Source organism: Aulonocara sp. 'chitande type north' Nkhata Bay, linkage group LG9, assembly GCF_057382095.1.
Source record: "Aulonocara sp. 'chitande type north' Nkhata Bay isolate Kocher_YH1m ecotype deep benthic linkage group LG9, A_spYH_male_GT1.1, whole genome shotgun sequence".
NCBI lineage: Eukaryota > Metazoa > Chordata > Actinopteri > Cichliformes > Cichlidae > Aulonocara > Aulonocara sp. 'chitande type north' Nkhata Bay.
In genome coordinates this window covers 7,796,381-7,817,673 of record NC_141352.1, presented here as the reverse complement: position 1 = coordinate 7,817,673, position 21,293 = coordinate 7,796,381, and the positions used below count along the sequence as shown (strand labels likewise).

Below are 21,293 nucleotides of genomic sequence, written 5' to 3'. Positions count from 1 at the left end.
GCTAGCTTTAGCAGCAGGGCCCTACCTGTCCGCGTGCTGGACTCCCACCGCCCGCCCCCCGGGCATCTTAGCGGCTGCAGCGGTGACGCGATACCAGCCGGACAGCGAGCCCCGAGACGGCGCTTCAGCACCCCGACACACGCAGACATCGTCCACCTGTTAGCATCAAGCTACACGAACGATGCTTCCGGCCTGAGCCTTTCAAAGTAAAACTCAGCCCAGACGCAGTCTTATGTATGTCGGCTGTTAGGACTCGTTTCAGAGCCGTTTGTGGATGTTTGGCTTTGAAAGGCCCCTAATATTGTGACGTGGAATATCAATGGTTGTAGTACACCAATTAAAAGGAAAAAAAGTCCTAAGCTATCTTAAGTCCCGTAGTGCAGATATAGCATTTTTACAAGAAACGCATTTTGAAAATGAAACAGAAGCCCTGAAAATGAAACGAGATTGGGTTGGGAAGGTGTTTCATAACTCTGTATCTAGGAAAAGCCGTGGAGCTATAATACTTATTAATAAGAAAATCAACTGTGTACCATTGCGAGAGTTTAAAGATACTGAAGGACGAGTAATATGTCTCCAAGTACTTATAAATGGTGCGAAAGTAATACTATGTAACATATATGCCCCAAATAGGGAAGACCCCAACTTTGTTGCCAAAATAATTAAGATATTAGGTGATTTTGAGGGCCAGATTGTGCTGGGAGGAGATTTTAATCAGGTTCCGGATCAGTATTTGGATAGGAGTGGTGCAAATCTAGGCCCTAGTACAAAAAATAAATCTGCAGCAGCTATCTTTAAAGAGGAAGCCGGGTTGGTTGATATCTGGAGACTAGTACTTCCTTTAGAAAGGGAATATAAGTTTTACTCACATTCTCATAAAAGTTATTCCCGAATTGATTATTTTTAAATATCTAGTTTGAGCGCTGATCTGGTAACTGTGATATAGGTATGATCATATTATCAGATCATGCCCCAGTAGAACTAAATATAGACTTACAGGTTGAGAAATATAATTGGGGCAGGTGGAAACTAAACCCAAGTCTTTTACGGGATGAACAATTCGTGGCAGCATTAAAAGATGATATTAACTTTTTTTGGGATGTAAATATTGGGACCACAGAAAGATTGGCTACTGTATGGGACACCCTAAAGGCCTTTATTAGAGGCAAATGTCTGGGATATAGTTCAAAGAAGGCAAAAGAAAGTAAACAAAAAATACAGACTTTGGTAAAACAGATAAGTCATTTGGAAAAATAATCGGCAGAAAATTATGTAGAGAGTAACTTATGCCAATTGAAGTTTAATCTTCATGAAATTTATAATAAGAAAGCAGAGTATGCATTGTTCAGGCTTAAAACAAATTTCTATGAGAATGGAAATTATCAGCTTTCAATTTCAATGTGTTAGAAAAAGGGACAGAATACTTAGGAATAACACTTAATCCGAATGTCGATGAGATTATGAATGATAATGTAGGAAAACTACTAACTAGGATTAAAACTAATTTGGAGAAATGGAGCAAGCTGAACTTGACATTATGGGGCAAAGTAAATACGATAAAGATGGCAGTAGCTCCTCTGATCAAGTATTTCATTGGAATGATACCAATTTGTATTTCACCTCAATTTTTCTCAAGATATGATAATATGATAAAACACTTTCTTTGGGATGGTGGTAGACCGCGGATTAATCCTGGTCGACTGTACCAACCGAGACAAAAAGGAGGTTTATCCCTACATAAAACATTATAGCATCTCATTTGAGATGTTCAAGCTGTGTAAACACTGGGCACCTAGACTGGGTTCTAATGGAACGTGAACTGGTCTTTCCATTCACTCCCATTGAGGTGTTGGCTCAAAAACCGGACAATAAAGGGAATAGAGTAGACAACCCTATTTTAAAGTTTTCAAAAATGGTGTGGCAAGAGGTTCGCAAGAGCTGTAATCTCTCCCCATACTTTCAAAAATATGCACCACTGTGGCTCAACCCCAAAATAAAAATAGGTAAACAAACACTTTATTGGCCACAGTGGCACAAAAAGGCATAACATTAATAAGTGACTTATATGAAGATAACATGTTTATGTCCTTCAATGATTTGACAGTAAAGTTTAATTTGGAAGGACCCGGCCATTTTTGGCGATATTTACAAATGAGAGACTGTCTGAAAGATAAAATAAAATTGTCTCAGGAGAAAAATGTCATAGAGAATTTTTTTGTACTTCCACCCTTAACTGCAAAGGCATCAAAATGGTATCATTTATGTCATTGGGTTAAAAACAACAGATGTAAGTCTTAGAAGGGCTTGGGAAAAAGATCTGGATTGTTCCATCGATGAGGGAACATGGGATTCAATTATTTCTGAAAATGGGTTCTACATTAGGGAAGCTAGAGGCAAATGTATTCAATATAAAATTCTCAATAGGTACTATTATACACCAACGAGACTTCATAAAATGGGAACCAGTAAAGACGACCTGTGCTGGAAGTGCCAAGAAGGAAAAGGTTTGTTAGTACATGCTTTATGGGAATGTCCATTGGTCTTCCCAATATGGGAAAATGTTTTAAAATATATGGAGGGTTAAATTACCTAGATCACCAAGACTGTGCCTATTGGGGGACAGAGGTGAGGTGCCAAAGTCAGACAAAGCAGGCTTTAGAGTGTTAAGCACTGGGATTGTGAAGTGTGCTCGTCTCATTTTAGCACTTTGGAAAGACCCTCGGACTCCAACCCTAAAAAAGTGGAAAATGACTGAAAATGCTGCATGTGAGAAAATGCTGGGAAGACTGAGCAGTAAGACAGAGACTCTAACAGAACAATGGGACCGTTTTTTTTTTGTTTATATGGGCCTACAACATGAAGACAATGTGAGATACAGTATGAATTAAGAATTAACTGTGTGTGCAACAGTTTATCTATTTATTTATTTATTTTATTTATATTATCTTTATATATTTATTTAATTTTCTTCACTGGGTGTGGTTTTTTTGTTGTTTTGGGTTGTTATGTTATGGTTTTCTTAATTGTTCAAAATAATAAAAAACTTTAATTAATAAATGGCCCCTAAGCTTCTGTTTCATCTCACAGAGCTAAACATCAGTTTGTCTCTCAGATGAACCTTCGATTAATGAGACAAGAAACAAACATCAATAAAACCACTTTAGCCGGATCTGCGTCCTCGTCGGGATGGAAACGTTTAGATTGGTGTCTCCGTTACTGTCAGCATTTATTCTGTTTACCGGTGGGGAGCAGTAGCACGCCCACATCTCGATAATCGACCTTATTCCAAAGAGGAAGAAGAGGAAGCCGGATCACGTGACCTGTTGGCGGTCAGTTCAGACCCCGGACTCATCAGGAGGACGTGGATCCGACGCGGAGGCTGGATGGTGACCCCAAACTGACCTCCTGTAAGAGTATCTACTTGATTGATATGTCATGACAAATGCGCGAGCAAGAAAATAATCAGAGCAAATCATTTCACGTGCGCAACTAAGTTTGGCGCGCGCAGAACTCGGCAGCCGCGCGCACGTCAGTGCAGACGCTTCAGTAGAATCATTAACATGAAGTAATCCAATGACAGGGTCACCGCACAGCGAACAATCACTGTCAATAATTCATTCAGCGAACTTTATTCTTCACGTTTAAAATAAATGCCGTTGAAAACAGTGTAACTCGGTTTAACGCAGGAACCTGAAGTGTCCACAAAGTGACCAATCACATTAGGACTACGGGGGTCCGCCTCCAAACTGCCAAAATTAATTTTATTTACACGAGCGGGATTTCTCTCCGAGCAGAGAGCGCGACGCTGCAGCAGCGCGTGGAAAGCAAAGCAGACGTTCGCGGGTGCACGAGGGCTTCTCTGTGCGCGCGGCTGTCGAGGTCTACGCGCGCGAAATTTAATTACGCGCATTGTTACAACATAATCATCATTCCGTGGGCCGTGGAGGGAAGAGTCAGGCACAACACCCGTGGGTGCAGAGCTGATAGCCTGGGATCACTTTACTCTCTCCTCTCAGAGTGAAGACGGTGATGGAGGAAGAGGAGGAGGGAGCAGAGGGGAGCAGGTGGTCCCAAGAAGAGCCTCCGTATTTCAACAGTGACCCTGAGCCTCCAAAGTAAGAGTGCGCTGGGTAATGACGACTGTAACAGCTGATACACTCACCTGTGACGTCACATGGATCCTGTTAGTGTAGCTGTTTGTTCACACTGACTACTAAATACTTTTACTTTGAAATGTCAGGCACACTTACACATGTCACCAAACCAGACACACATCAGGCGAACAGTATGTATTCATATGTATTCACTCACCAGCTGCAGGAAACAGAATCAGGTAAGGTCCTCAGGTGAAGCCTGAGTGTGTGGTGTTTGCTGTGACTGGGAAAATCGGGAGGCCTCCTTGTGTAGCGTCACCCAGAACAGTAGGAAAATACTCGTGTGGACAAACAGTGCAGATCAGGTTTTTATTATTTTCACTTTACTGCAGGAGGTCGTTTGACTGTTGTTAGAGCGATACAAATGAAAACGTGTGTGTGTGTGTTTGCAGAGGTCAGAGGTCACAGTCTCCAGTAACATGCTATCTGTCCGTGAGGAGTCATGAAGAACCTCCATGTTTCAGCAGTGATCCTGAACCCTCAAAGTAAGAAGCAGTTTCTTCTGTAGCATGGACTGATGGAGTCCGTCTTGTTCAGTGAATCATTTACACGACGATCCATGAGTGCGACCTTTAAACTGTCTGTGTGTGAGGGGAGAATGAAACCAGACAACAGAAAGGCACAAGTTAGAGAACAGATTCCAGCGTGCTTGGAGGGGTGAAAGGACTTGGTCTGAATAGAGCCTGAGTGATGAGGGTCACTTGGCCCATGGTGCATATTGGTGGGTGGGCAGGGAGTGAGTCTGGAGGTGTGAGACCTGATTGACCTGAGACACTGACCAGGTCAATCAGCTGGTGTGCGGGGTCACCTGTGATGGTCCTGGTTTACCTGAGACAAAACACTTTTTCAAACACAAGTTTGTCCACTTTGACTTTTCTCTGTGACCATCAGAGCTTCTGCACAGTGTCATCAAATCTGCATGTTTGTCACTGACAGTCGATGATTTTAGTGATAAAGAAATGTGTTCACAGAGAGAGGAAGAGGAAGAGGAGCGGTGTCTGTGTGGAGGAGCAGCTGTCCTGCTGTGCTTTGTGTCAGGACATCCTGAAGGATCCAGTCTCTACCAGCTGTGGACACTGGTTCTGCAGACAGTGCATCTCCTCATACTGGGACCAGTCTGCTTCATCGGGAGACTGGTCCTGTCCCCAGTGTGGAGAAAGATCCAGAACCAGAGCTGGACTGCAGACAGCCAGTCAGAGCAGCTGTGTACAAAGTAAGACTGAACATCTGTCTGCTGATGGACTCATTTCTGAAAACTGGACTTCTTGTTGTTCAGACATTGAAGAGTTTTCTTTCTGTTTTTCTTTCAGCAGATGTTGGTCTGCAGGAGGTTTTAGATGAACATAAGATCAGTCTGAGGAGGAGATGTGAACGTGTGACTGAAGGAAGTGATGAAACAGGAAGTAGAACCCTCCTCAACACCATCTACACTGAGCTCTACATCACAGAGGGACAGAGTGAAGAGGTTCATACCCAACATGAGGTGAGGCAGCTGGAGACAGCTTCCAAGATGGACGCCCTCCATGACGCTCCAATCAGGTGCCAGGACATCTTTAAAGCCTTACCTGACCAACAGAGACCCATCAGAGTGGTTCTGACCAACGGCGTGGCTGGTGTTGGAAAAACCTTCTCAGTGCAGAAGTTCACTCTGGACTGGGCAGAGGGCTTGGCGAACCAACATGTCAGTGTGGTGGTTCTGCTTTCATTCAGGGAGCTGAACCTGATCAGAGATGAGCAGTACAGTCTTCTGGAGCTGCTCCATGTTTTCCATCCAACATTACAGAAGGTCTCAGCAGAGAAGCTGGCTGTCTCTCAGCTTTTGTTCATCTTTGACGGCCTGGATGAAAGCAGACTTTCATTGGATTTCACCAACAGGAAGCTGCTGTCTGATGTCACACAGAAGTCATCAGTCAGCCAGCTGCTGACAAACCTCATCCAGGGGAATCTGCTTCCCTCGGCTCTCGTCTGGATAACTTCCCGACCTGCAGCGGCCAATCAGATCCCTCCTACATGTGTTGACAGGCTAACAGAAGTACGAGGCTTCACTGACGCCCAGAAGGAGGAGTACTTCAGGAGGAGATTCAGTGATGAAGAGCTGACCAGCAGAATCATCTCCCACATGAAGACATCCAGGAGCCTCCACATCATGTGTAGTATCCCAGTCTTCTGCTGGATCACTGCTACAGTTCTGGAGCACATGTTGACTACAGAGCAGAGAGGAGAGCTGCCCAAGACCCTGACTGACATGTACTCACACTTCCTGCTGGTTCAGACAAAGAGGAAGAAGAACAAGTACCACGAGGGACATGAGACGAGTCCACAGGAGCTCACGGAGGCTGACAGGGAAGTTCTTCTGAAGCTGGGGAGGCTGGCGTTTGAACATCTGGAGAAAGGAAACATCATGTTCTACCAAGAAGACCTGGAGCAGTGTGGTCTGGATGTGACAGAGGCCTCGGTGTACTCAGGAGTTTGTACAGAGATCTTCACAAGAGAGTGTGTGATCTTCCAGAAACCAGTCTACTGCTTTGTTCATCTGAGCATCCAGGAGTTTCTGGCTGCAGTCTACATGTTCCACTGTTTCACCAGCAGGAAGACAAAGGTGCTGAGGGACTTTGTGGATATCTGGAATGACATCACATCGCTTCATGAGTTTCTGTCAAAAAGTATGTTGAGATCCCTCCAGAGTAAAAATGGCCACCTGGACCTGTTTGTCCGCTTCCTTCATGGCCTCTGTCTGGAATCCAACCAGAGACTCTTAGAAGGTCTGCTGGGTCAGACAGAGAACAGTCCAGGAAACATCCAGAGAGTCATTAAGAGTCTGAAGAAGATGAACAGTGATAAAATCTCTCCTGACAGAAGCATCAACATCTTCCACTGTCTGATGGAGATGAACGACCTCTCAGTACATCAGGAGATCCAAGAGTTCCTGAAGTCAGAGAACAGATCAAAGAGACTCTCTGAGATCCAGTGCTCAGCTCTGGCCTTCATGCTGCAGATGTCAGAGGAGGTTCTGGATGAGTTGGACCTGCAGAAGTACAACACATCAGAGGACGGACGACTGAGACTGATTCCAGCTGTGAGGAACTGCAGAAAGGCTCGGTGAGTCCAGATGTGCTCATTAACATCCTTAATCAGTGTAGAAACACACCCAGTATATTTGCAGACTGTATTCCCTCTCCCACCATATTGTGGGCTCTGCACCAACATGGCGAAGTGTCACTTAGAGAGAATTTGAAATTGTGCAGCAGAAGTTAGATATTTTTGTCTTACACCTGATGTGATAATTCTGTTCTGTGATTGCAACATGATGTAATTCAGCCAGGGGCCCGTTCTTCGTACCTCGCTTACTACATCCAAGATCAAATCATCGCGCCAACTTTGAGCTCGCTAATCCGGTTCTCCGAACACACCTGTTGTTGACGATTAGTACAGCTGGATGAAGTAATGTGAGATCACTGGGTGGCTTAAAAGGGCCTACGCATCGATAGTAGAAACATTGATCAGCAACCCTTTAATTGGTCATCGAAAATGTCGAAGGAGCGCGCTCGGTATTTTTCGGCAGCAGAGCAAGAACTCTTGATTGAGGGATTTCAGGAGTTTCAGAGTTTAAACGCAAGGGAACACTGCAAAGGCTGCAAAAGCAAGGAGCGAGGGCTGGCAGAAAGTTGCTGACAAATTAAACTCGTAAGTAATTTAATAATAATAATAATAATGGATTGGATTTATATAGCGCTTTTCAAGTCACCCAAAGCGCTTTACAATGCTACTATTGCCACAATGCACCCCTCGTCAACAAGTTGGTTAAGTGAATAATACCCTCACGGGAAAATCGATATCTCTCTATGAGCACACTGTCGCGCTGAGCTAAAGGATCCTGTCTGTCCCGCAATATACGCTGAATTCTGAGGACTCTCCTTATCAATCTTGCACCTTCCGCAATGGGTGGCTCGCATATACGGACAGGACATGGCTGCGACAGGCTTCCCAAATCCACCTTCGCTTTTATAGCCGTGGTCTCTCATCTTGATTACGCGAAGTAATTGTGTGGATGCCCTCACAGGGCATCCACACAATTGAGTTCCTGTTTCTCTTTAAACTTTATTCTTATAGTTGCTCTGCGTTTTTCGGCACTTAATTACTCCCTCAGTTTTCAGCCGATTTTCTCCGTTCAAACTCTAAACTGTTCTGCTATTTCTGCTTATTCCAGCTATATCTTTTGGTGTTTATTACTATTATACTTTTTAAAATATTACACTTTTTTCCTTTTTTTTGTCCCATTGAAATGAATGGAAAACTTCCACAATTCTGCTAAAACTTGCTTGTCTTTGAAACTTAACTACTTCCTCATACTTTCACCTAGAAACTCCATTCAAACTTTAAAACGTTCTCAAATGATTGGGCTATTCCTGTGTGATTCAGCTTTTTCATATCTGTTACCGTTTTCATTTAATGCCTCTTTAAGTTTTCAGTTGCAGTTTTGTGATTTTTCAGAAAATGCATGCGTTGCTATGGTTGCTATGCAATTAACTCACAGTGAGTACTGGTGCGTTCTGAATTTTCTCTTCATGTCTGAACAACTTCTTGCTACTCGTTCAATTTCCACTCAAGCCCCACAAATTATACATCAAAACGTAGGTATTTTTTCTGGCTTTAAGACCGTGTCACTATAATTATTGTGCGAGTTACGGTTTTTTCACAATTTGCCTTGAAGTGACACAAGGTCTAAAAACTCCCCATTCAAAGTCTATGGGGATGTTGTGAAACTCAGAGCTGAAATACTGAAACTGAAGGCATTTTCAAATCGTCATATCTCCTTTTTTTTTTTTTTTTTTTCTTTTGGCCTGTCCCGTTTGGCTCTTTTGCATCAGAATTGTTGTCTAAAGGCAAAGAAAGATGCCCAACGGATTTACTTTACCAAACTGACCATCCCAGCCTTGCCGTAATGGTCCATTTGATTCACCTTTTATTGTTTATTTTATTTTCACTTACTGAATACGGGACAGACTTGACTGGGGGAAAGAAGGGGAGAAAGAAAGAGGGGAAGAGAAACAGCTGAGAAGAGGGACGGGGGAGAAGGGCAAAAGACAAAAACCAACAGAACGGGCAGAGGAAAAAAAATGCATATATCAATCACCTGGATCACCTGCTGAGAAAGAAAAAAGAAAGCAAGCAGAAGAGAACAAGAGTAATAGAATAAACAACATCACAATGATATATGGGAATATGACAGTAAATACTAAATGTTAAACATTATTGTGCAGCACATAAGATCAACAGAACACAGTGTGCTTTGAGGTAGGAGCCAAAAAGGGTGTAGTTTGTGGGTGTGATCACCCGTGTGTACACCTGTGAGCATGGACGCGCTTGTTTTTTGTTTTTTTAAAAGGTTCCTTCATGTAATAATCTGCTAGAGGGTGTGGGGGGGCCACAGCCCCGTCCTCCAGGGCGTGAAGCAGGTGTGGAGGAGATCAAAACTCCAGACATCCAGAGGCCCCCAGAACACAAGAGACCAAGGAAGACCAACAGAGGGGCAGCCGCGCCACTGTCCCGGAAAGAGCTGAGGAGAGTCCCAGATGAGGGCTCACTCAGCAGCCGCGGAGCAGAAGCCAGGGGGAGTTGCAGTGACGCGCCCGTGAGCTCCGCCGGCAGCCAGCTGCGCCTGAGTGACCGAGCCCCAGGCCGTGAGGCCGGGGGCACCCCACCTCCGAAGTGGCCCGAGCGAGCCCCAGGCTCCAGGCCCCGATAAGCGGCCGCCAAGGAGTGAGCCGGTGTGTACCTGGACGCCCATCCCCGGACACAAAGAACCACCAACGCACCGATGTCTGAGGGGGTCCGCCACTGGCAGGGGAAGTGGTGGTAGGGCGAGATAGGCCTCCAAACCTTGGAGGGCCTGAGATGTCCCCAGAGAGGTGGCGCCTGACACCCAACCTGACATATAGACACAGACATACAGGCACACACAAACATCCATTCCCACCCTCATGCTCTCATATGCACTTACTCCACACTCAACCAACGTGGAGACAGACATAAAGAGACGTTGTACACACGATCACACTCCCCAAGCGTACTCTACAAACCGGGTCTAGGTGCCCCCGCCCCTGGAGGGGGGAACTGCACCCAGACCCAGGTGGTGTTTCCCTTTTCCCTGCGGTGGGGGGAGGCAGACCGCCCCGACTCCGCAGCAGCAGGAAGGCTCCACACTCCAGACCGCAGTCGGACGGCCAACTCCTCCTCCTAGTCCTAGCCCCCCTGCTCCAGCAGGTCGCAGAGAATGGGGGTGAGAGAAGACTCCAAACCTCCCTCCACCCGCTCATTGTAATGTTGATGCATGTGTGTTCTAAGGTGCATTTAAAACCCAGGAGGGCTTGGAGCTACCTGCCAGAGAGCAGCAGGTAAGCGCATGGTCCCTCCTGCTAGCCCTCAATGTCTACGTGTATTTAAAATTGAGAGGTGGGCAACGACGCCAGGGGTGAAGTGTACACCCTGATGGTAATTTGGACTCTGTGTATCGTGCCCACCCCCAAGATCCTATATGTATGTGTAATGAGAGTGTGAGTAATGTGAATGTCTAAGTTGTGGGATAAAATTGAGGCAGAGGCAGCCAGAAGGGGACAGAGGGGGGGGTAGCCTCCTCTGCACCCTGGTGACATACCCCTACTCCAAGGCCCTGCATGTGTGGGTGGTTGTGGTGGAGCGGGAAGAGGGAGGCAGCTGGAGATGGGGAGGGAAGGAAGGGAGGGGCAAGTGACCCCTCCCTGGGGCCAGCTCCCCCGCTGACCCCAGTAGGCACCCCCACACTCCGCGACCCGCCAGGGAAAGGGGGCCCAGGCCCATCCAGACCGGGCCCAGTGCAGCAGCGCCGCCCGGCCCCACAGAGCCCGGGACAGTCCACCCAACCCCACCACAGAGAAAACTGCACCCACCCCACCATCCACTCATCTTCCAGACTACATAAGACAATAAACACCCAGGCTGAGATCTTCCTCCACCTCTCCTGTATCTCCCCCTCCTGCAGAGGGAGCTCCTGAGGAGAGGAAAGCTCCTGCAAGATGTGACAATCTCCCCCACCAGTTGAAGAGCCCCCCAGGTGGCTCGACGCACCGGCGTCACCCTGCTCCAGGGCTGGGCCCCCATGCACCCACCCGCCCACAACCCCGGCAACACACCAACCAGGACCCAAGCCCCCGAGGCCCGGTCCGGGTCCCAGCCCAGAGACGGAGCGCCCCCAGAACCTCACGCCCATCCCGAACCCACCCAGGGGCAGCCAGGCTACCAGGTCAGTAACCCACGTCCGTCAGCACAGACCCTCCCCTAGCCCCGCTGCACGCAGCCGCGAGGAAACAGTCACCTGAGAGCCAACAGAGCCCCTAACCGGACATGACCGCTACCCCGGGTTGAGCCCCCCAAGGAAGATGCCTCCGGGGAACCCCCCGACGCCCTAAGCCTGTCCCTACCCCCACGTCATATCTCCTTAACGAAGCAAAGTTAAGACATGAGGCTTGTCCCCGTATATCTTCAGACACTCGTGACGCTCACAATTCAAGAATTATTTTCTCACCTATTTCTCACCTATTACCTCTCTGCCATCTATAATCCAGTTTTGAGATCCTTCCCAGACGCCTTAACGCCCACTCACATCCTGGGCCATCTGACCTCAGGAATTCGCATGATAAGGTGGGGCCAGGTTTCACAATGAGCTCACCCGAAACTCTGGCTGATTGGGACCCACACCCAGTTTCACACCTTGGCTCAGGCGATTAGAGGATCATCAGGGGGTCCTTTTGTCCCTCTGTGGGGGGAAACTCCCACTAGGTTTATATCTGGGACTCTCCACCATTTGACCTTAGAACTGAAGAAGCTTCTCGGATGAGAGGTGAAACGTCTTCAAGCAACTTAAAGAAGTCCAGACGCTTTTCTTTGCAAGCTCCTTTGACTACGATGACCTGGATGACTGAGAACCTTCACAGACTCACCTATTACCATTCTGAGATGAGTTAGACTTGTTTGAGGGTAGGAAATCTGTCCTCCTCTCAGTTTTCAAACTCTGAAAATGAAGCCGTTTCTTCTCTCGTCATATCTCCGCGACAAAGTTACAAAGAGCTATGAAAATCACAGTCAAAGTTCACCAAAGTCCGCTGATTCACCCAGTACAAGAATTATGATTCTATCCCACCTAGTTTTGTGAGTTACACGACGTTTTGTAACTCCAAAAAACGGCGTTTTTCGCCTCTGAGCGCGATCTAATTCTGACTGCTCATCACCCTGTTTTCCAGGCGCCTGCTCTCTTTCCCAGTGGCGCAGTTGGTAATGAAACGGATCTTCAGACCAAAGTTCATGGGTTCAATTCCACCTTGGCCCACATGTTTTTTTTCACTAAAAATTGATACACTATCACAGGCCTGTAATTCATATTGATAATTTATTACATTTCGGCAAAGTTTAATGATTTTAGCAGCTTTTCTAATATGGACCTCAGATTCTTGTTAACAGTCCATGGCAGAAATACATACAAGTACACAGCCTGATGAAGCAGAAAGAAGCAGTACCTCTGATTGGTGGACTGAAATTGAGCAGAACCAGGTTGTTCTGCCTCTTTTCACCAGAAAGTTCAGTGTTTTCTCAGCCTCTTCTGCTGTTTTTAATAAGAATTTTCAGCTTTTTCACCTTTTTTCAGGTATATGAGAACCAGTTTGGCTCAGTGACATGAGTATGAGATGAAATTCTGCTGATTTACCTCTTTTCTGCCATTTTACCTCTTATCAACATAATTCTCAGCAGCTTCTGCTCTTTTCAGCAGAATTCTGCTCATTCAACTCTTTTCAGCAGAAAGAGCAGAATTTTCACCTCTTGTCAGCCCAAATTCATCTTATTCACCTCTGCTGCAAAATTTTCCGGCTTTTCACCTCTTATCAGCATAAATCTCAGCTGTTTTAAGAAAAAAAACCTCCTTTGAGCAGAAATTCTGCTGATTCACCTCTTTTTTGCAGAATTTTCAGCCTTTTCACCTCTTTTCATAACAATTCTCAGCAGCTTCTGCTCATTTTAGCAAAATTGTCAGTCTCTCCACCTCTTCTTTGTGAGAATGAGTTTGGCTTAGTGAGACAAGTTGCTGCCTTGAGACCAGAAGGGCCAGGTTCGAATCCTGCTCAGGGCAACATTTTTTTTTCACCACTTTTCAGCAAAAATTTCTCCTTCTTTACCCCTTTCAGTAGAATCTTTGCTTTTCACCACTTTTCAGCAAAAAATTTCTGCTTCTTCACCTGTTTTCTGCAAAATTTTCAGTTTCTTCACCGCCACACAACTTTTTGCAATTTTTTAACTTTTTCAGCTTTTTTCAGCAGACATCTTACGCGTTAAGGCATCCACACAGCATTTTCGCAGGAAATGCAAATTTTTCTAGTTTACTATTACTACTCTAAAATATGAATTACATCTGAAATAATCAAATACATGAAATAGAATGATTAATAGTACATTTCCTTTTTTTTAGGAAATGACCTGTATGTATCTGTATGAAATCAATGAAAGAATCAAATACTGCATTATCTTTAGTTACATTGATAATATTTATTTATGGAAAAACAGTGGAAATATATCGCTGTTGCTTTCTTATAAATGAAGCGGACATACCTGAGTGGCCGCGATCTAATCCTGTTTACATAAAGTAAGCCTGCTCCCAAGCAGGTTTACGCTTACGGATCTGTTGCTATGACAGCAAGTCCTGGATGAGCTTCGGAGAACCGAACAATCCAAGATCACGCGAAATCGTCAACAATCAAATCCAGCTAACTTACTTAGCGAGGTACGAAGAACGGACCCCAGGAGTGGGTAGTGAGCACCATGCACTGCAGTGTGATGAACGCATGGGAGGTATCTCCTTTTTACCATCCTTACAACATGCCCAGCTAACCTGCTCAATGCAACACAATGCATGACTTCACAGTCGGAGCCAAGATCTTACTTTTCCATTCTGTTTGTGCTTTTCCTGCAACATTTGAGTTTTTGAATCAAGAATAAAGATTTCTTAGAATCTTAGTTATGTTATAATAATGTAAGTTAAACGTTTACTAAATGTGGTGCGGCAGAAATTAAACATCTTTACCGTCTCTTTTCTCGTTGAGTTCCAGATTGTTTCTAGCTGATCCCAGAGACTTGCTTTGGATGAAACTTTTGTGTAACCTATCTTTGAATCCACTAAATTCCAGATCTGTTCAGTTGGAATCAAATCTGTACTTTGGCCATCACATCAATTCCAATACTTCACATTGTTTTCTCTTGGTCAGGTAATCTTTGTACAGACTTGAAGAATGCTTGGGGTCATCGTCTCATTGCATGAACCCATGACTACTCAGTTTCAGTCCAGAAGAGATTGCCCACACAGTTTGAAGAAATGGAAGCCCACGCAATCATCAAATATCTGCCGTGTTTTACTAAATTTTTAATCCTATTTGTCTCAAAGACCTTCCAGCATCATAAAGTCCTTTTAATGCAGATGTTTCCTTCTCAATGAGCTCTCGATATACTATTTTTCAAGTCAAGTGGCTTTATTTTCATTTCAACCATGTTCAGTGGTACAGTACAAAGTGAAACGAGACAGCGTTCCTCCAAAACATCAGATTATGACATCACTCTGTTTTCTGTTTGGATGCTTCACATCTGTTTTATAACTCACATTTTATTTTCTGTTCACAGACTGAGTTCTTGTGGACTCTCAGAGACTCACTGTGAAGTTGTGGCCTCAGCTCTGAAGTCCAACCCCTCCCACTTGACAGAGCTGGACATGAGCTTTAACAACCTGCAGGATTCAGGTGCAAAGCTGTCCGCTGGACTGAAGAGTCCAAACTGTCAACTTAGGATTCTGAGGTCAGTTTACTGATTTGAGCTGTGATATTTATTAAATAAACATTTATATCAGTTTACTTTTTGAATACGATTAAAATTTATTTGTTTCTAATGTTTATATTCAGATTTAAAGGCTGCAGCCTGTCAAAGGTGAGCTGTGCTGCTTTGACCTCTGCTTTAAAGACTAACCCCTCCCATCTGGTAGAGCTGCACCTGAGTGGAAATGACCAGAAGGAATCCGATGTCAAGGGTCTGTGTGCTTATCTGGAAAGCCCTCACTGTAAACTACAGACTCTGAGGTCAGTATGAGAAACACGTGTGGCTTTGTTGAGGCCTGAGCTGCTCGAGCTGGCATGCCCCATGCAAGCCGGCTTCTATACAGTTAGCATGTACGGGGCCCAGCCGTGTTTTTGGTGGGCTTGGTTCCACCTCCTCTACTATGACCCCACCTCACTGCAGTTGCACCTTTTGCCTGGTACCTAATAGTAACTCCCAGTGGTTTCCACCTGGGTGGGTCCTCTGGGGCTGCTTTTCCACCTCGCTGGGCTGTGGTGGGCTAAGGCCTCCTCTGTGGGGTGTGATTGTGGAAGGTGGGGTTGTGTGTGGTTGGTGGGTTACCCCCCTGGTCCCCTACCATTAGGTTTCCTCTCTTCTTGTAATTCACAGCACTAGCATAGTACACACTCACATAAGATTTAATAGCTATATTTACTAGGGCTGGGTGATATATCGAGTTTTTAAAAAATATCGATATATTTTTATACGAGATATAAGGTGTGACAATATCCTTTATATCGATATAGTCTATGTTACGTTATAATTATACTTGTGGAGCTGCAAGTTTGCCTCTTTTACGTCCACTTTTGTCTTTACGCAACGTTACTCGGCCTCGCCCCTCCTCCCCCATCGCTTCACCTGCAGGAAGCGACAAGATGGACATGGCAAATCTCCGTTAACGAGCACATCGCCCCATGCGTGGGGCTGGACGCCGTCAACGTGTTAGCTAGCTAACCACGCTAACGCCATGCAGCCCAGAGGCGCTGCACAGCCTAAAATCCTTGCATTTTCTCAAAAGTTGACAGCGCGCCTTATGTATGAATTCTGTTTGTGCTTGATGGCCGCGAACCGATTTTATGTGGTACACAGCGCTCAGCAATCTGTCAAAAATGTTTTAGTACGACTTTGGTTTGATGGATTGTCGGAGCATTACGGCTACCGAGGAGCCTTCGCGGAGTGATACGTACTGTGCTTCAACGTAATATTACCCTACTGTGTATAAGGACTATAAATGGCACCTGTTAAGAGACGTGGTTAGGAAGAGGATTTCAAACTCAATGCTGTCAGTCACACAGTAGAAGTTGGGAACAGAGCAGCTGTGAAATCTGTCTTTGTTACTATGCTCAGTGTCTTTTAGTTTACATTTTGACTGCACAATTGTGAGCTTTTTGTTATGCACAAAAACAACATTGTTTTCTTTTATTTATGGAGCATTATTATTTAATAAATGCTCATAATTTATTTTTGAGTAAATTTTATGTACATCTATGCTCTATGTTAATAAAAGTGCCTGTGTGACATCTGGGACACAGCTTTGACTAAGAACTCTCTTTTTGTTCTTACTTTATGGCTTTTAAAAAAAAATCGAGATATATATCTTATATCACCATCCAGGTAAAAAATATCGAGATATGAATTTTGGGTCATATCGCCCAGCCCTAATATTTACATACGACTGTAGGACTAACTGTAGGGGCTGGGGCAGGCTGGGTTAATTATTTATAATAATAATATAATAACATGGAAAAACAGACCTGCAATAGAAACATATTTATGAGCAACGGGAATAAAAATGACCGAGCTAAGATCCTGTGGGACTTCCAGATACAGACGGACAAAATGGTGGTGGCTAACCAACCGGACATAGTGGTAGTGGACAAACAGAAGAAGACGGCCGTAGTGATCGATGTAGCGGTTCCGAATGACAGCAATATCAGGAAGAAGGAACACGAGAAGCTGGAGAAATACCAAGGGCTCAGAGAAGAGCTCGAGAGGATGTGGAGGGTGAAGGTGATGGTGGTCCCAGTGCAGTGGCTCCCAAGCTAGGCAAGTGGCTCCAGCAGATCCCGGGAACAACAGCGGAGATCTCTGTCCAGAAGAGCGCAGTCCTGGGAACAGCTAAGATACTGCAGGACCCAATAAAAATGTAGATGGGCCAGTAAGACTCTGATTCACTAACCTGAGGGATGTTAGGTAGGACACCTAATTATTATTAAGGTTAATTAACATCTATGCCATCATAACGTCTGTTTTCAGCAACAGAAAAACTTTGCAGAATGGAAATCAACATGAAAGGCCTGTTTTTTTTCTCCTTTGAATGTTTGCTCATTAATGAGAAACACGTATTTCTTATCCAGTCACTCCATGAATCAACAGAATAATTGATAGAAATCAAGATTACTTAAATATTCCACAGCTGCAGCTCAAGTAGAGACCTTCCTCATTTGGGTTTTTATCATAGTATTCTGATGTTTGAACTCTGGTGATTCGAGTGGCTTTGATGGGAGTGTAAATATCATTACATCAAAACCTTAGATTAGATGTGTGCAGTGCAGATTCATCCTGACCATGAAGGGATTGTGGGAGTTTAACTCCTCCTTTCAAATATTATGGTTCTGTCATAATGCTGGTGTTATATTGGATTCTTGTGGTGAAAAGAGCAGAACTGAAAGATGATGCCTTCATTTTCCCGGTCCATTTACTTTCCAACCCTCACCTGTAGTCATGAGATCTGGGTAATAACTGAAAGAGGAAGGTCGTGAATGCAACCGGCCAGATTTCACCATAATGTTGCTGAGCTTAAACATGAGATGAGGGCCTTCGACATCCAGGCGGATCTCAGAGTAGAACTGCTCCTCCTTCGTATCGAAAGAGTCATATATAGAGTATAGCGATTCAAACGCTCTGGGCCTCTGGTTAGGACGCCTCCTGGAGGTTGTTTTCAGTTAGAGAGGAGGAGACCCCATGAGTAGAGGGTCATGGATGGATTTGTATTCAGAATCAGTATCAGAATCCTTCCTTAACCCCGTATTAATGCTTTTAAACTTTGAAATCCAAGGATATTATCAGAGGCAGATTTCCTTCCTATTTCCTGTTTTTCCTGCAGCTGTGTCCGTCTGTATCACTCTGGCTTCACAGTGTGATTTAGGACTTTCATCCATCTTTACACTGAAGGAGGATTAAACACTTTGGATCATTTTTATCTTTGCAGGTCGTTTTTTTTTTTTTTTTTATACAAGAATCCATTTTTGGTTAATTGTTTGTTTGGTTTTTAACGGATGTTTTCGGTTATCAGCGTCATCTGTAGACTGATCATTTAGGTATATCCACACATATCTTTTCCCAGGGTGACATTGGAAGAAGTGTATAAATGAAACTCGCAGCACTCACAGAGACGTTCACTGTGTACGCTTTTGCTTCATGGAAGTAAAATAACTTCTGTTGTGTTTTATTCTTTTTTCAGATTAGGTTCATGCAGTTTATCAGAAACCAGCTGTGACCATCTGGTCTCAGCTCTGAAGTCCAACCCCTCCCATCTGAGAGAGTTGGACCTGAACTATAACATGAACCTGCAGGACTCAGGAGTGAAGATGCTGTGTGGATTTCTGCAGAGTCCAGACTGTAATCTGGAGACACTCAGGTCAGAGTCTGTCATGTTTCTGTGCGACAATATTGTGAGTGAAAGTTGACTGTGGGTTGAATATCAACTAAGGTAGTAGATCAATCAGATGACCACACTAATGACATATAGAGAGTTTGGTTGGGGGAGCAGACAGTTTGTCCTTTTTAATTCACTTCATATTTTCAAATTCCTTCAGTTTCAGTCTCTGCGGTTTGTCAGAGATCAGCTGTGCATATCTAGCATCAGCGCTGACGTCCAACCCCTCCCATCTGAAACATCTGGAGCTGAGTAACAACAATGTGCAGGATGCAGGAGTGAAACATCTGTGTGGGTTTCTGGAGCGTCCCTGCTGTACACTGGAGAAACTGAGGTCAGACATCACATTTTAGTTGTTGCTGAAATGAATATGTGACAGTTGCAGATATGACTGTTATACTGACCCCACTGAGTCTTCACTGTAAAATCTGTTGTTTTCAGTGATTTTCATCCAATCGTAGACACTTCTCAGAGTAGCAGTTGTAAGATTGTCTCATGATTTGTGATTTTAATCCATAAAAACTGTACTGGCTGAAATATTCAGAGATAAATATGTCCTTACACTTTTATAGCCTTCCAGCTTTATCTTAAAGTAGACAAACTGAAAATAATAATGTTGTCCTGCATGAAGTATGTAGGCTCTGTGCTCTAGCACTAGCTTTTCTCCTGACATGTAATTAGTCTGCATGAGTTCTGGCATAAGGGTGTTTTAGAGGAAGTAACATGTTGTCGGCCGTATTAATGAGAGGTGTTTTTCACTGTTTGAAACTGCATGTTGGCTTCAGATGTTTGAAACGCTGATAAATAAACTTGCATGTTTTTAAAGTTTAAGGAGCTGCAGCTTGTCGCACATCAGCTGTACTTCTCTGGCTTCAGCTCTGAAGTCCAACCCCTCTCATCTCAGAGAGCTGGACCTGAAGTACAACAACCTGAAGGATTTAGACGTGAAGCAGCTGTCTGATCTTGTGGAGACTCCAGACTTAAGAGTGGAGTGAGTCACTGCTGATTTCAGCAACACTGTGTTACATGTATATTATTATGTATGCAGTATATCCCAGAGCTTGATTTAGCTAAAGATGATGGTGATGGCTGTTGTCTGTGTTGATCTTTGCAGGAGATAAAGCTGGATGTAGCTGACAGCCAGTAAGATGCACAGAGATACCTGCCCTCTTTTTGTCTCTCCGCAGCTTGGTTGGTTCTGATTGGACCTCATCTCTCCGCAACATTATTATCTCATTTTTATACACACTGACAAAAGTATCAGTACATTTCATCCTGGTTTGGTTTTTGTTATCATCTTGTTTTCATCATGGAATAAATGTTGTTACTTTTTACTGTTTGTTCGTTGTTAGAGTTTAATTAGCATCCCGGTCGTGTTGGCTGTGAGCTCCATGTTTTTGTAAAAAAAAGAAAAATTCTTCTTTTTGTTTAAATGAAGTTATTATTATTGTCACTTTGTCTTCTGTGAGTTTTGTGCTTGTAGTTAGGGGGTGGGTTTAAAAAAATCGATTTTAACTTGAATAACACAATATCGATTCATTAAATCCTAGATTAATATTTAAATATAAATGTATTTTACCAGAAATGCCAGAAACTCAGTTTAACGCTCACAAACCATTTAACAACCACCAAACAGCTAAAACTGTAAATGAGAGCAAACAAACAGAATCCACACGAAGACGTAAACACAAAGCGTGAATCGTTCACCCAACGGCGCATACAGCCGACAGCTCACAGATTCTGAAGCTGCAGGTTTCGTCACTCCAACCAAATTTGACTGAACCAACAACAAAAGAAGATCCAAACTAAGCTTCACATAAACATCGTCATGGATTCCCTCTGACTTTGGCTGTTTTTCTTCCACCACAATAAAATCACACTTCCTGCACATCTCTCTCTCAGTGTACTTCAAGAACAGTTTCCCATCTCAAATCTCTGTTTTCTGCATTATTCTCTTGGTTATTACGCACCAGTCTACTGTTGTGTTCAGTGCTGTTGGCCTCTGTTTTTGTTTGTTTGTTTATTTTTAAATGATCTAAAACAAAGTCTCATTTCTGCTGTTCGATACCAAAGAAATTTATATATTTTTAATTTATGCCAAATTACAAACTCTCAGCTTTGTCTCTAATCAACCCTCTGCAACTTTGCTCTGCTTCACTTCAGCAGCAACAGGTCATGTTCAGATGTTGATTCGTGGTTTTCAGTTTTTGTTCGAATCATTTTAGGGATATCTGCTATAAAAAGCCAGAACAGGAAAATCTGCTTCATGGTTTTCTGTTTTGTCCTCCGATAAAGCCTCGGCTTTGTTTTTATACATAGATATAAAATATCCATATTTTATATCTATGTGTAATATATTTTAAAAATGTAGTGATAAATGATCAGAATTATATTTCTGAGTCAAAATTGAATTGAATCAAATCGATTATAGAAATCGGTGCTGATACCCGACCCTAGTTGTAATCAAATAAATGTGTATGTACTTTGGCTAAGCCTCTGTTTAAAATCCCATAAGATAATAATTTTAATTAAAATGGGCTTGGCTCTGTGTGTGTGTCTTGACTTAATAACAAATATTC

General features: G+C 43.9%; 2 protein-coding genes across 6 annotated transcripts in view; one reads left to right on the top strand and one right to left on the bottom strand.

Annotated features, from left to right (window-relative positions):
- sugct (succinyl-CoA:glutarate-CoA transferase) overlaps positions 1–232 on the bottom strand; it is a 69,499-nt gene extending 69,267 nt beyond the window's left edge. Inside the window, exon 1 of one of the 2 annotated variants that reach the window (XM_086305538.1) lies at positions 26–232. In XM_086305538.1, coding sequence (XP_086161664.1) covers positions 26–149 — 124 coding nt within the window. In that variant the 5' untranslated portion in view covers positions 150–232. The remainder of the gene's footprint in view (positions 1–25) is intronic. The other variant, XM_086305537.1, reaches the window with a different exon arrangement.
- A 3,040-nt stretch (positions 233–3,272) lies between these two features.
- On the top strand, positions 3,273–21,220 carry LOC147321537 (NACHT, LRR and PYD domains-containing protein 12-like). Of its 4 annotated transcripts, XM_086305492.1 has the most exons (11): positions 3,273–3,407; positions 4,017–4,115; positions 4,547–4,639; positions 5,126–5,367; positions 5,465–7,253; positions 14,850–15,020; positions 15,125–15,298; positions 18,520–18,696; positions 18,875–19,048; positions 19,541–19,705; positions 19,829–21,220. In XM_086305492.1, exons 2-11 carry the CDS (start codon positions 4,030–4,032, stop codon positions 19,833–19,835), a joined length of 3,078 nt encoding a protein of 1,025 aa, XP_086161618.1. In that variant the 5' UTR covers positions 3,273–3,407; positions 4,017–4,029; the 3' UTR covers positions 19,836–21,220. The 4 variants fall into 4 exon arrangements, with proteins under 4 accessions (XP_086161618.1, XP_086161619.1, XP_086161617.1 ...); XM_086305493.1 differs by lacking the exon at positions 3,273–3,407 and having other exon boundaries at positions 3,816–4,115; positions 5,468–7,253; XM_086305491.1 differs by lacking the exon at positions 3,273–3,407 and having other exon boundaries at positions 3,816–4,115.
- The last annotated feature ends 73 nt before the right edge of the window (positions 21,221–21,293 follow it).